General features: G+C 37.9%; 1 protein-coding gene across 23 annotated transcripts in view; it reads left to right on the top strand.

Annotated features, from left to right (window-relative positions):
• The window catches only part of Ppip5k2 (diphosphoinositol pentakisphosphate kinase 2), a 62,652-nt gene that overhangs the window by 21,702 nt on the left and 28,162 nt on the right, over window positions 1-12,788 (top strand). For 17 of the 23 annotated variants that reach the window (XM_085839792.1, XM_029474430.2, XM_029474442.2 and 14 more), the window contains 8 exons: window positions 1,054-1,140; window positions 2,074-2,149; window positions 2,272-2,381; window positions 3,365-3,450; window positions 6,297-6,422; window positions 6,543-6,664; window positions 6,846-7,028; window positions 12,098-12,239. In XM_085839792.1, coding sequence (XP_085695918.1) covers window positions 1,054-1,140; window positions 2,074-2,149; window positions 2,272-2,381; window positions 3,365-3,450; window positions 6,297-6,422; window positions 6,543-6,664; window positions 6,846-7,028; window positions 12,098-12,239 — 932 coding nt within the window. The remainder of the gene's footprint in view (window positions 1-1,053; window positions 1,141-2,073; window positions 2,150-2,271; window positions 2,382-3,364; window positions 3,451-6,296; window positions 6,423-6,542; window positions 6,665-6,845; window positions 7,029-12,097; window positions 12,240-12,788) is intronic. The other 6 variants (XM_029474432.2, XM_029474454.2, XM_029474435.2 and 3 more) reach the window with 1 other exon arrangement.

The following is a 12,788-nucleotide window of genomic DNA, read 5'->3' as shown; positions in this document are numbered from 1 at the left end:
TTTCAATTATTCAGCTTTCATTCAGAAATTCCTTAGGCTTTCCACATTAGTCTGTCTTATTATTGGTAAAATTTTATTTCTGAATGACTATTAGGTTACTATATATATTTTCATAGGATTCAGTTTGAAGTTGGGGGAATGGGTATGTTTTTACAAGGGTATGCTAAAGCTTAGACTATGACATTATGATCTTGAGCAAGTATAGAACCATGGAATGAAGCCTCTGACCATGGATGATGCCCTGGGAGCATTACATAGGTTGTAGCATTAGTCAGCTTTGTCTCTGTCTAGGTATATCTTAGGTAAGTATATCAGAACAGGATTGCCATAGGGTCTGATAGCATTCTGCTAGGGAAGGTCACTCACTTTAATGTCAGACGATGTGACTGAATACTTCATAGTCATAAGTTTACAGACATATATTACCATGTTTCAGTATTCTGAAAAGTCCTATTTGGGAGGAAAGTGTACTAGATAGATAGATAGATAGACAGACAGATAGGTAGATAAATAGGCAGACAGACAGACAGATAGATAGATGGAAAGTACTTCAGTATATTTTTGAGGCAGCATTTTCAAATTAATTCAACATAGACTATTTTGGACTGTTAATGTCTTTCAGGAATTTGTTCAATGGTTTGTACTTTGAAAATTGAAATGTTAGCTTTTAACTCTAGCATGCTGCTAAACAAGCTTTTAAGTTGAATTATAATAATGCTTTTCTTAGAAAGCAAGATATGAACATACAGATACCGCAGCCATCATAGAACAGTTGATTTTTGTTTTGATTTAATGGCATCTCTCCTGATAATTCTTCAGGGCGGATGTTTAGTGAACAATGAAGCTCGGGTTAGGAGTCCATGTACTTTCTCCCAGGTTATGGTCATCACCTGAAGAAGAAGGACTACTGTGTAAAAATGACCACCACTCTTCTCTGGCTTCTTAACCTGCTCTAGGATTTGGTCTTCTAAAATTAGGTCAAAAGAAACCTTTGATGTTAGGGAATTGAGACCAGAGGGGTTTTTTTGGTTTTTCTGTTTCTTGTCACTTCAGGATGGAACTTCGATGTGTCATTGCTGTGATACGACATGGGGATCGAACACCGAAACAGAAAATGAAAATGGAAGTGAGGCATCAGAAGTGAGTCTGAGGCGAACGCTCTGTTCGTGTGGGGTTTGAGACGTCTGCTAGCCTTAGCTCTTCTGAGTGATGGATCACAATAGTTTAACTTACTAGTTTTTTGATCATGAAAATATTTAATCCACTGAATGTGTACAAACTCATTAAAGGTGTGTAAGCATCTAAATTTTATTGTGGGTGTATCTGTAACTGTCAGTCTATCTGCCCTTCATTCATCATCATAAATATATTCTACTTATTCTTAGTTTATTGTTTTTTTACATTGTACTATGAGAAACAACATCTCAGCATTCCAGAAGCAAATCTGCAGAAAGGTCTCATTATTTCTGTTCAGTGTTTGATATGGAAACCTGAGCCATTGAATATGTATCGACATCTGATGCATTGACAACAGAAACTATTTTTTTCCTAATGGGATGCTGCTTGCGTTGTGCACACATTTTGAAAGTCCTATAGTAGGTATTGGTTTGATGTGCTTTAGACCTATGTTGAGTGATATCAGGAAAAGAGGAGCAGATGCTAAGTGCAGTGGGTACCACAAAACACATGCACTCGAGTTTCAGAGGTGGAAGCAGGAGGATCACTTGAGCCAAGGAGATAAGATACCGACTGGGAAATATGTAACAAGATTCTTTGCCAGGGAGGCAAGGTGGAGGAAACGCAAAGTTGAATTAAATGAAGAAACACATTTATGTTCATAGATTTTATTCCCATACCTCTTATTTTATTTGGTTGACTATTTGGTGAGGGCTTTGTTTGCTGTTTTTGTTTTTTAGTAAAATCCTACTATGTTGCCCAGGCTGACCTTGAACTCATGGTCCTCCTGGTTCAGCTTTCTGAACGCTATGATTATCAGTGTGCACAGCATACCCAGCTTCATAGTTGTAACACTAGTGATTGCAAATGACTAACTGTCTTCTATCCTTTTATAAGGTTTTTTGATCTTTTTGAAAAGTGTGATGGATATAAATCAGGGAAGTTAAAGCTCAAGAAGCCAAAACAATTACAGGCAAGTTTGTTGGGGTTTTTGTCGTTGTTTGTTTAGTGATTTTTTTTTTAAATGAATGCTGAGTTTAATTTTTTATGGTGAAACTATATACAAATTTAAACTCTTTATATTAACTTGCATAGGAAGTCCTGGATATTGCAAGGCAGCTTCTTATGGAGCTGGGGCAAAATAATGACTCTGAAATTGAAGAAAACAAGTCAAAACTTGAACAACTTAAGACTGTGTTAGAGATGTGAGTACCTCTTTGGACCGCTTCCTTACAATACAATTCTTCTGTTTGGTTTATATGACAAAATATACTATTATACTGAATTACTGCTTTAGTTTCCACTATTAATTTCAATGAGGAGAAAGAAAGCAGTCTTTCACTTGGACCTTCTTGAATACTTAGAATGAAGATCACATAGCTAACTGAATCTGAGATTCAGCCCTGCTTAGCTAAACAATTTTGAAGTGTCCATTCAAAAATTGATACCTGTTAGTATTTCTGTTGTGAGGTTTACATGGGTTACCACTTCTGTTCTTATATCTTGTAACAATACTTAAATTGTTCTTTGTTTTAAAACATTTTTCTTTTATTTTTAAGGATTTCCTATATGCATACAATAAGTGTAATCATAGCTGCTTCTCATCCCCCTCTAATTTCCTCCTCCTCCCCCAACACATCTTCTTCCTAACTGTGATTCTTCGTTAAAGCCAACTCGTACTGATTATGTGTGTGGGGGGTATGGGGCATCCACAGGTGACTGGGAGACCTATCCATGGTTGTATTCTGCAGAAAGAATGATTGTCCCCAGAAGCCATCATCTAGCAATAGCCTCAGTAATGGTGGGTCCTGCAGAGCACCCCCAGCCCCCAACACTACCCACCCACCCACACACACACCAGAATTTTCTCTGGCTTCATCTTGTGCCAGCAGCCATGGCTTTTGTGAGTTTATGAATGCAGTCACCAAGCTCTGCTCCTTCCCATACCCCAGCTCGCATGTGTATCTGTGCCTATCGGTACAGTGTTTTCAGAATTGTCTGACTTTTATCATACAGTTCATAAATGATTACCCATTAGTACTGATTTGGTTTTGCTAGGTTACTTTTGAAGAACCCACCAAGGCAGTAGAAGAGAACTAGTTTTTATCCATATATCTTAGTTTTTCTCTAGGAATTCAGTCTATACTTCATTCATATTTTATGATCTAATTGGCATTTTATTTTTCAGGTATGGTCATTTTTCGGGAATAAACCGTAAGGTCCAGTTAACCTATCTTCCTCATGGTTGTCCGAAAACATCCAGTGAGGAGGAAGGTATATCATTTTTAATTCCTATTGCAATTATGTGTATACTATAGTAGTAACTTTATCATTTCCTGTTCAGTAGGTTTTGGGATTGGTGTGCTGCTTAAAAACAAAGCAAAACAAAACACATAAAATCAGTATTTTGTTAACTATGCTTCTATCCTTTTAATAAAGAGACTTTGTTTTGTTTACTTTTGAGATTATGATTTAGTTACATTTCTCCCTTCCCTCCCTCCAAATCCTCCAAAATACCTCTCCCCACTCTCCTTCAAATTCATGGCCTCTTTCTTTCACTCAATATAAACTATTCGGCCCATATAATGTTACGTGTATGTTTTCAGGGCTGACCATTTGGCACTGGACAGCCAATTGGTGTGCTCTTCCCTGGGGCGGGCCCCCTCTCCACTCCCAGGTCCGCTCAGTTGCCTGTAGTGCTTTGTGTAGGGTTGAAGCCTCCTGGGCTTTTTCATGTCCATCTTGCTGTGTGTGTGTCAGAGCACATATATGTTCAGCTTAGATGTAGACAGTCATGTTAGTGAGACTTTGAAGGTTAGTTTCTGCAGTTACTAGGAGACACAATTTCACAGCAGACTCCTGGAGCCTCTAGCTCTTACAATCTCTTTGCCTCCTCTTCTACAGTGTTCTCTTAGGTGTGGGGGTGTTTTGAGAACTTACTTTGAAGACTGGGCTCCATAACTGCATTTTGATTGTTGTGGTTTTCTGTAGTGGCCACCATCTTCTGCAAAGAAGAGATTACTTGATTGGGGGTGAGGACTGCACTTATCTGTGGATATAAGGACAGATGTTTATAGGTTGTTGTTGGGGTTTATGCTGGTTAATAAATTAGTGGTAGTAGATTCTCCTCTCATAGCCCTGATTTCACTAGCACAGAATAATCAGCTGTATTTCTAGTAGTAGGCTTGTTATCCCTCAAGCTGAGCAAGCCTTAGGTACAATTAGAGAGCTGTTGGTTCCTGCCAGGGTAAGCATGCCACTACTGCACCCTGCATCCAAAGGGTTATTGTGACCATTACTGTACCCATAGGGTTATTGCCACTTGCCAATGTGGTTCAGAGTGTCATGCCTGGTTGGACTGTGGGTTGCCTCACTCCTTTGGAAGCTTGCATGACCTTCTTGTATTATGAAAGCTAGTTCCTAAGAATGGGTCTTTCAGGTCCGTTCCAGCCTAGTAGTCTCTAGGCCCTGTGTCTAAAATTCACAGTATCCCCCCACGCCCCCTGGGGGGGCGGTAACCACAGGCAAAAACAATAGACTGTGTTTTGGGAATCTGTCAGACAGCCTTGGCCAACTGATCAAAAGAGGGCTTCTCATGTCTAATAGAGACTTTCGTTAGGAGGTCTTTGGCTCTTGGAGGGAGCACCATCAGACCAGATGGGGAAATTTCCATAAAAATATATATGTTTACATGGAATTTACATGGAGCTACATGCATGATAGGTTTTTGAGGAGGAGCAGATGTATAAATAGTTAATGGGATGAGTGGTGTTTTCAGATACCCTGTGTTATTTTGCCCACCTCCCTCATTAAGGAGCTCCGTTTCCCATCATGTCTCTGTACCCTGCTGTTCCCTCACCGTCCTCCAACCTCATTCTGTATCTACCTTCCTTCCCTCCCTATGAGGCCCACCGTCTCACATTTCCCTACAAGTAATCTGAGGAAAAATAGGTTTGGTTTGTTTTTTTTTTTTTCAATTTTAAGTAAAAAATGATTTTTTTTTTAACTCAGCAGGGCTTCTTTTTTCTCCAGAGTTATTTCAGAAAGCCTTTTACTGATAACTTAGTAGATCCCATTTTGTCCATTTTAGATAGGAAATGACAGCACAGACAGGAAAAAAACTCGAAATGTATGAAAAAAAAACTTTTGAAAGTACACATAGCCAATGTGTTTCTGAAATATCTTGATATTTTTCTAAAATTTAAATTTAAGTCCAGTATTTACCTAAATAAGGTTGGTCTCCTAATAGCATAAAATCCCAAAAGAAAACCAGGCAGGCTTGGAGCAGCTCTTTCATGCATGATATTAATAATACATGCTGAGTATCTTAAAGCTCTAGACTCATTGGTACAACTTTGTATTTTTAGTATAGAACTTTTGTGTTTGTGCCTGCATGTGTGCATGCGCATGTGTGTGTGTGTTAGGTAGGGCTCATATGTACCTTACATGCGTCTGTACATACATGAACATGGGAAAAGTTTCCTTGTGAGGAATTTGAATTTGCTGCATTATGTTAGTTTTTCAAACTTGCTAGAGCCTTGTGTTTGGATCAGGTATGTTCTGGTTTCTCTTGCCATCATACTGGCACAGTGCTTTCTTCTGAGTTGCCTTTTTAAACTGGTAATCAAGAGTAAGCACCATACAGTGTTACTTGGTCTTCTGGAAGACGTAAATAGACACACCTGTTAAGAGTAGTTTACAATGCATATTGAAAACTTCAGCGCCTGTCTTGTGCTCTGTCCTTAGTTCTGCTTTCAAGAGTCTTTCCCTTCAGGTAAGCAGGTGATTGGAGCAAGACTGAGCTATCATGCTTCTTCATTATACCAGCCTGTGTTGAAGCTCTGACCATCTTAAATAGAAATACAAATTTGAATGTTTCACTTTACGTGTTTAACATTTCCTGTTCATCACTCCATGATCAAGAACAATAGGGGTTTATTTCTTATATCTATCAGTGCTTATGATCAAAAATGACCTGTGAGAGATGTAATAATAAAAATCAGGATTTAGGCTAACGAGCCAATCTTTAGGTTAAAGATTAATACTGAGACGTGTCTAGACACTAGTTTAAATGTTACTATGCATGATAACATTTGTTTTATCACTCACATCTGTCTTAGATAACCGAAGAGAGGAGCCGTCCTTACTTTTGGTTCTAAAATGGGGAGGAGAACTGACCCCTGCCGGCAGGGTTCAGGCTGAAGAGCTGGGAAGAGCTTTTAGGTGTATGTACCCTGGAGGTCAAGGTAAGTGGTATCATTTGACTGTATCTATACACTTTACTTTACCTTGTGATATTCTTAAGCATTTGTAGAAGCACCACAAAGCAGAAATATAGCTTAAGTGATGTGAGGATTTGTTTTCAGGAGATTATGCAGGATTTCCTGGTTGTGGTTTACTCCGACTACATAGCACCTACAGACATGACCTCAAAATATATGCCTCTGATGAAGGGCGGGTCCAGATGACGGCGGCTGCTTTCGCAAAGGTATGAGCAGCTTTATAATTGCTATAAATCCCAAATCAAGCCATTGCTGACAAAGATGACATACAGTATTAGTAAAGTGGATCTATGATGAGTAGATTATGCATTGTAACATTTAGCATCTTGTAAAATGGCCTGTGGTTTTGCATATGTGTAAAATATTGACTCTTATCTTTGTACTTAGGGTCTCTTGGCTCTAGAAGGAGAGCTTACCCCCATTCTTGTTCAGATGGTGAAAAGTGCAAACATGAACGGCCTTTTGGATAGTGACAGTGACTCTTTGAGTAGCTGTCAGCAGCGTGTGAAAGCGAGGCTTCATGAAATACTTCAGAAAGACAGGGATTTCACAGCTGAGGACTACGAGAAGGTAGGCCTGAGCACTTCTTCCCTCAGCTTGTGCCTGGCAAGGTCAGCTGGACTCTTGGTATTTCCATTTTCACCCAGGTCATTGATAATCTTTGCCATGTTGTTAAAAGAATCACGTAATAAATATTGTGTTTTGTGAGCCTGTTGAGGTTACTTTTCCTGTTGCTGTGATAAAATACAACAAAAATAAGGAAGAAAAGGTTTGACTTGGTTTCAGCCCCTTGTCTCAAAGATGACACAGTAGCTGAGTTTGAGGTAGCTGGGCACATTTCCCAACTTCTCTCCCTTTTATATAGGCCAGGAATGGTGAAGCCCACTTCTATAATGGTTGTCTTACCTCAGGTAACTCAGCTAAGATAATTGCCTACAGACATGCTCGGAAACACATCAACACAAGGGATATTGGTCTCATCAAGTTGACAGGAACTATGGTCTCTGTAGCCTCTGTAGCTCTGTTCTCTCTCTCTCTCTCTCTCTAATATGTATGTATGTGTCTGTGTATGTGCATGTGCTTTTGGTGTTGTTGTTTAGGGTTCTTTTTCCTTTGGTTGGTTTGTTTGTTTGTTTGGTACCCTTTGAAAAATGTTAAAACCACATATACCTTACAGGCTTACGTCACCAACCCTGCTTGGCCTGCAGAACTTACTTTGCTGTACCTTATTTTATTTTATGAAGATTCTGTTGTTTATGATGTGATCAACTGGTTGCAGTGTAAGGCTGTTAAGATTATTGCTGACACAACCCTATAGATGGAACAACATTATGAACTAACCAGTACACCCAGAGCTCATGTCTCTAGCTGCATATGTATCAGAAGATAGTCTAGTTGGCCATCAGTGGAAAGAGAGGCCCATTGGTCTTGCAAACTTTATATGCCTCAGTACAAGGGAACGCCAGGGCCAAGAAGTGGGAGTGGGTGGGTAGGGGAGTGGGGGTAGGGAGGGTATAGAGGACTTTTGGGATAGCATTGGAAATGTAAATGAAGAAAATATCTAATTAAAATAATTTTAAAAAATTATTGCTGCCATGAACATCCTTGCATATCTCCTGGTTTCTAGGAGACCCTGTTTCTCTTTAATGTATTCTAAGAGTGAAGATGTAAACTGGGTATACTCATATTTAGTATTACTGGGTAAAGTCTGACTGTTTTCCAAAGTGTGGGTGAAAGCTGCCATTGCTCCATACATTCTTCACTTGGGAGTTTCTCAGTTTATCTCTGATGCTCATTTTGGAACATAAGCCTATGATGTACCTTTTCATTTCTTTCCAGTTTACTGCTCAGATGTCCTTTGTCATGAGTTCTTAAATATCTTATCCTTTTTTTTTCTGCTTGGTGCCTGCTTTTTTCTTACTCTCTGTGTTATTTATGCTCTGTTACAGATAAAATTTTATCAATCTTGATACAAAAGTTGATTTTTTTTCTGTAGGTTATGAGATTAATATGTGAAAATCTGTTTTTATCTTTAATTCTATGTACATTTAGCACTAGCTGAAGCATCTCTTCCACTCTCCTGGAACACTGTTTATGTTTCTTCCTCTGCACTGTTTGCTGATCATTATGTAGTAATAATGGATAAAATCTTATGCTTTCTACACAAACTCTTTCTCTTCGTCTTTTGGCATGTCTCAAATTGCCATGTAAGCTTTACAATAAGCTTATTAAAAGTAATATTGGGATTTTTATTTAGCTTGCATGAAATCCTGTTTCCATGTCTTGTACCAGTTTACATTCAGCCTTTCAACATGTAAAAATTTGATAGCACATTTATTTAAATTCCTTAAAATTTTAAATAACATTTTCAGTGATAGTCAGTATATCCTATTCCTGTTAGACTTGAGCTGAGGTAAATGGTATTTTTAATGCAGTTGGTTTTGGCACTACTTGAAAATGTTTGCTGTTCTTTGATTGTTTTGATGTAGAAGTATATAGTTTTTAATATTAATGTAAAGTTAATCTGAGCTATTTTCCAGTCTTTATAGTTTGTTATTGGTGGTCTTAAAGAGCATGCAGTCTTCCTGCCTGAGCCCCCTGATTCTGGGACAGGAGGGTTACAGCACCACCCCTTCCTTAAAATAGCACTTGTTTTTCTGGTCACATTTTCTCGGAGGAAGATTTAATACTTGTCTGTTAGGCTTGACTTTTTCTCTGTTTTTGTTATTGTTCTATTTTTGAAATTACCTTTTAACAAACTATGCAATTATATATGGTCTTTTTTTATTTTTTACTAAGTTAATGTCATGAAAATGCTTTGCTCCTAGAATAACGTCAACTTTTTTTTATACGGTATTAATTTGAGCTTACAAATGATATGGTTTGGAGTTTGACATCTATAGTCATGGATTCGTCAGCCTTTCTGTCTTCATTTCCTTGTCAGTAATATGCTAATCTGAAGGAAAAAAAAAATAGCAAGGAAATCCTTCCCTACTTGGGGAGAAGGATTCGTATACAGCTACTACATTTCTGCTCTAAACACTGTGGAGTTACTACTAAATTATAAATACTATTAAATAATGAGTACTGCTAAGCCCCGTGGAAACTTTGTAATCAGCGAAACTAAGAATGGGTCAGCACTTGTCTGTTAGGTCTGCGTCTCTACTGTTCTGTACTTACAGGAGGTTTTCTGACTCCATCCGAGTTCTTTGTGGTGTATGTGGATTCTGTGGCGTTCTGATTTACAGCATTGAACCTTCTTCCTCTCACCAGCAACTTCTCTGTCAGTGTTGTACACCATCAGCCCTCTGAGTCATTATTTACATGTCTGTTTCTCTGAATGTGATTGCCTTCTTAGTTTGATTCTTAGCCACATCTTTAATTATAGCACACAACACTAGTGACAAATGTACTGTGACCTTGTCCTGTGCCTTACTAGGTTTATCAGGTTCAGAGTTCTTTTCAGTCTCTGTGGAGTGGTAGCTTTCCTCCCTTTCTTTTTTTTGAGAGGAGGATTTACTTTATTGTTCCAGCTTTACTTTCACTTGGGAATCTCCTCCTTCAGCTTGCAGAGTAGCTGCACTTGCTGTCATAAGTCATTAGCTGGCTTAGTGGATGGTGTCTTGGGCTTTTCTGCTTCTAGAATTATGCAGTCCACAAGAAGGATAACTTTCCCTCTTCCCTTACCTATTTGGAGCTCATGCTTTGTTTTTTTCTCTTACCTGATTGTTCTGGCTAAGTAAGTCTAGTAGAACTGTGCTGACCGTGGTAAAAATGGTGGTTATTTCCCTCTTCTGGACTCAGTAAAAGCTGACCTTCCCCCTGATCAGTGTGGTGTTGGCTGAGTTGCTCTGACACAGCCTTTGGTATATTAAAATAAGTGCCTCCAGTACCAAAATCAGAGAGATTTTACTGTTAAGGGCTGTATAGTTTTTATTATTTCCCTTTTTTCTTTTTTGAGATTATCTTATATCATTTTCCTCTCTCTTTCCTCTCCCCAAACCCTCCTCCTTGCTTGGATGCTTTTTCTTCCTCTACAGGAGTGAGTTCCTGAGGCTAGTGCACTATGCTGTTTACTTTTTACATATAGTGACCCATCATAAACCTGATAAAGTACTAATGGTATATAATTTTTTGATGTTCTGTTGTGCTTGGCTTGCCGGTAGTTTACATTTATTTATGGCAGCACAGATCTATAATCTCCCTCTTCCCTGCTCTGCCTTCCTTTCCTCGGGCCTTTCTTTCTGTGTCTGCTCTTCATCTCAGGTAAATGCTGATCTTGTGGGATGAATTTGCAATGTTTCCTTCCTTTTCATTTTTTGTGGGATAGTTGGAGATAAATTGGTGTTAGTTTTTAAATTTAGATAGAATTGAGCAGTGACCATTTCTAATGTTGATTGTGTAGTTGGGAGACTTTTGTTTCTATGTGAATCTTTTTTTTTTTTACAACCAAAAATTAATAGATTTGGTAAGGTTTTCACATCTGGTCTGCATTAACCATACGAGCTACTCCTTTGAGATCTGTCCTATATTTCCTATGAAACGTTTTGATGATGTGATCAAGCATCAGGAATCTCTGGTACAATGTTCTCTTTCTCTCTTATGGAATGGCACATACAGTGAGTCCCACTAGCCCAGCATGTGTTCTGCATATCTGCATGACTGTTGCAGAAGTATCGTGTACAGTCCTTCTCTGTGTGATGGCCATACACATTACTGTTAGTTCAGATTTTTAATTGTGTCTGCCATACCTGTGGGCAGGTCATTCTGGTATTGTCTTAGATCAGCTTCACCAATACATCTTTCTTGGCCAACAAGTTGATTAATTTATGGTTGGTAGTTTGTTGCTTGGCTTGGTTCCTTTTGATGTACCCTTTCTGTTTTGAATCCTATATATAAGCTATTTACCATTTTTTACCTTTGTGAATCCCAGATTTCATTTTGAACTTGGTGCTCTTAGTTCAACAATATTAGATTTCTTCCCAACATTTCTGTAGAATCAACAAACTTCTCTAATACAAACAAAGCTGTCTTTTAACATTAGGTTCATGTTCTTGATCCCTGGCCATTTTGTTTTTCTTTTATAATTCTTTGTGACCTTGATGTCTCTTAGATGCTTTAAAGAATAAAATGCTATTCTCCCTGAAGTTCCACTACCTCCAGCAGTAACATTGGTCCAAAATACCAAGTTCACTATAACTGGAAGTACAATTCCTCTTTGCATTTTGTTGTATTTGTAGAAACCTATTTCATCTTGCTACATATCTTGCCAATGTAAGTTTTAAAAGTTCAGTGTATAATCTGAACCGTTAATAGCTCTTGTTAAATAGGAAAAACTCATTAACAAAGTATAATAGATAGTGGTTGACAGTTTGAGTTCTGCAACCAGCCTGTGATTGAGTCCTCTTCCTTCAAAGGCTAGGTTCTTCACCTTCTTTAGGTAATCTAATTGTAGTTAAAGTTTAATGTTGTTTTAACATGAACACCGGAGACTTTCACATCCCTGTTGATGGTATTAATGTATGTTAAATATCTAAGTGCATAGAATATAATTATTTTCCCTGCTATGGAAAATTTTGTGTTTGTCCTCTTGGATAATGGGACAAAATAAATAAAACATTTATCCTGTTCATTTGTAGCTTACTCCATCTGGAAGCATTTCTGTTATCAAATCAATGCATTTGATTAAAAATCCAGTGAAAACCTGTGACAAAGTGTATTCCTTGATTCAAAGTTTGACTTCCCAAATCAGACATCGGATGGAAGATCCGAAATCAGCTGGTAAATTTTTTTTTAGAATTTAGAATAGAAGTTTCTGTCTTTTTTGTTAAACATGTTAAATAACATATATGCATCTTATGATATCAAGCCTTGCTTTGAAATATGAGTATAAATAGTATGAGTTAGGTATTTATTCAGGAAGAAGTAATAGCTAGGTTATAGCCATTTATCTATGACTGTAAGAAAAAGACAGTAGCATCTTACTTGATCATTGAGTATGTAGCATTTCCAGATCAGCAGGAGGTAGGCAGCGCACAAAGAAGTAGAAAACGCTGGCTCCAAGTTTAGTTTGAAATCGATGGTTGACATCTTAGATTTCTTTGTGATAAAAGTGAGTCATTTGAAATCTTTAATATCTAAGAGTTACTTTCTGCAAAAGATAGTCTGCTTCTTCTGTTTGGTTACAGGAATTTAGGAAAGTAAAGTATTTAAAATTTTGCATAGAAAGCATTTTAATTGAGAGTTTTGCCATATTTCTTGGTGTTTTCCTTTTCATTGTTATCAAAATCTGTAATATATGGAAAAGGTCTCATAAATATCAGACTTCTA

This window comes from Mus caroli, unplaced genomic scaffold (assembly GCF_978045245.1).
Source record: "Mus caroli unplaced genomic scaffold, Mus_caroli_1 scaffold_1, whole genome shotgun sequence".
NCBI lineage: Eukaryota > Metazoa > Chordata > Mammalia > Rodentia > Muridae > Mus > Mus caroli.
This window is presented reverse-complemented; position numbering and strand designations above follow the sequence as displayed.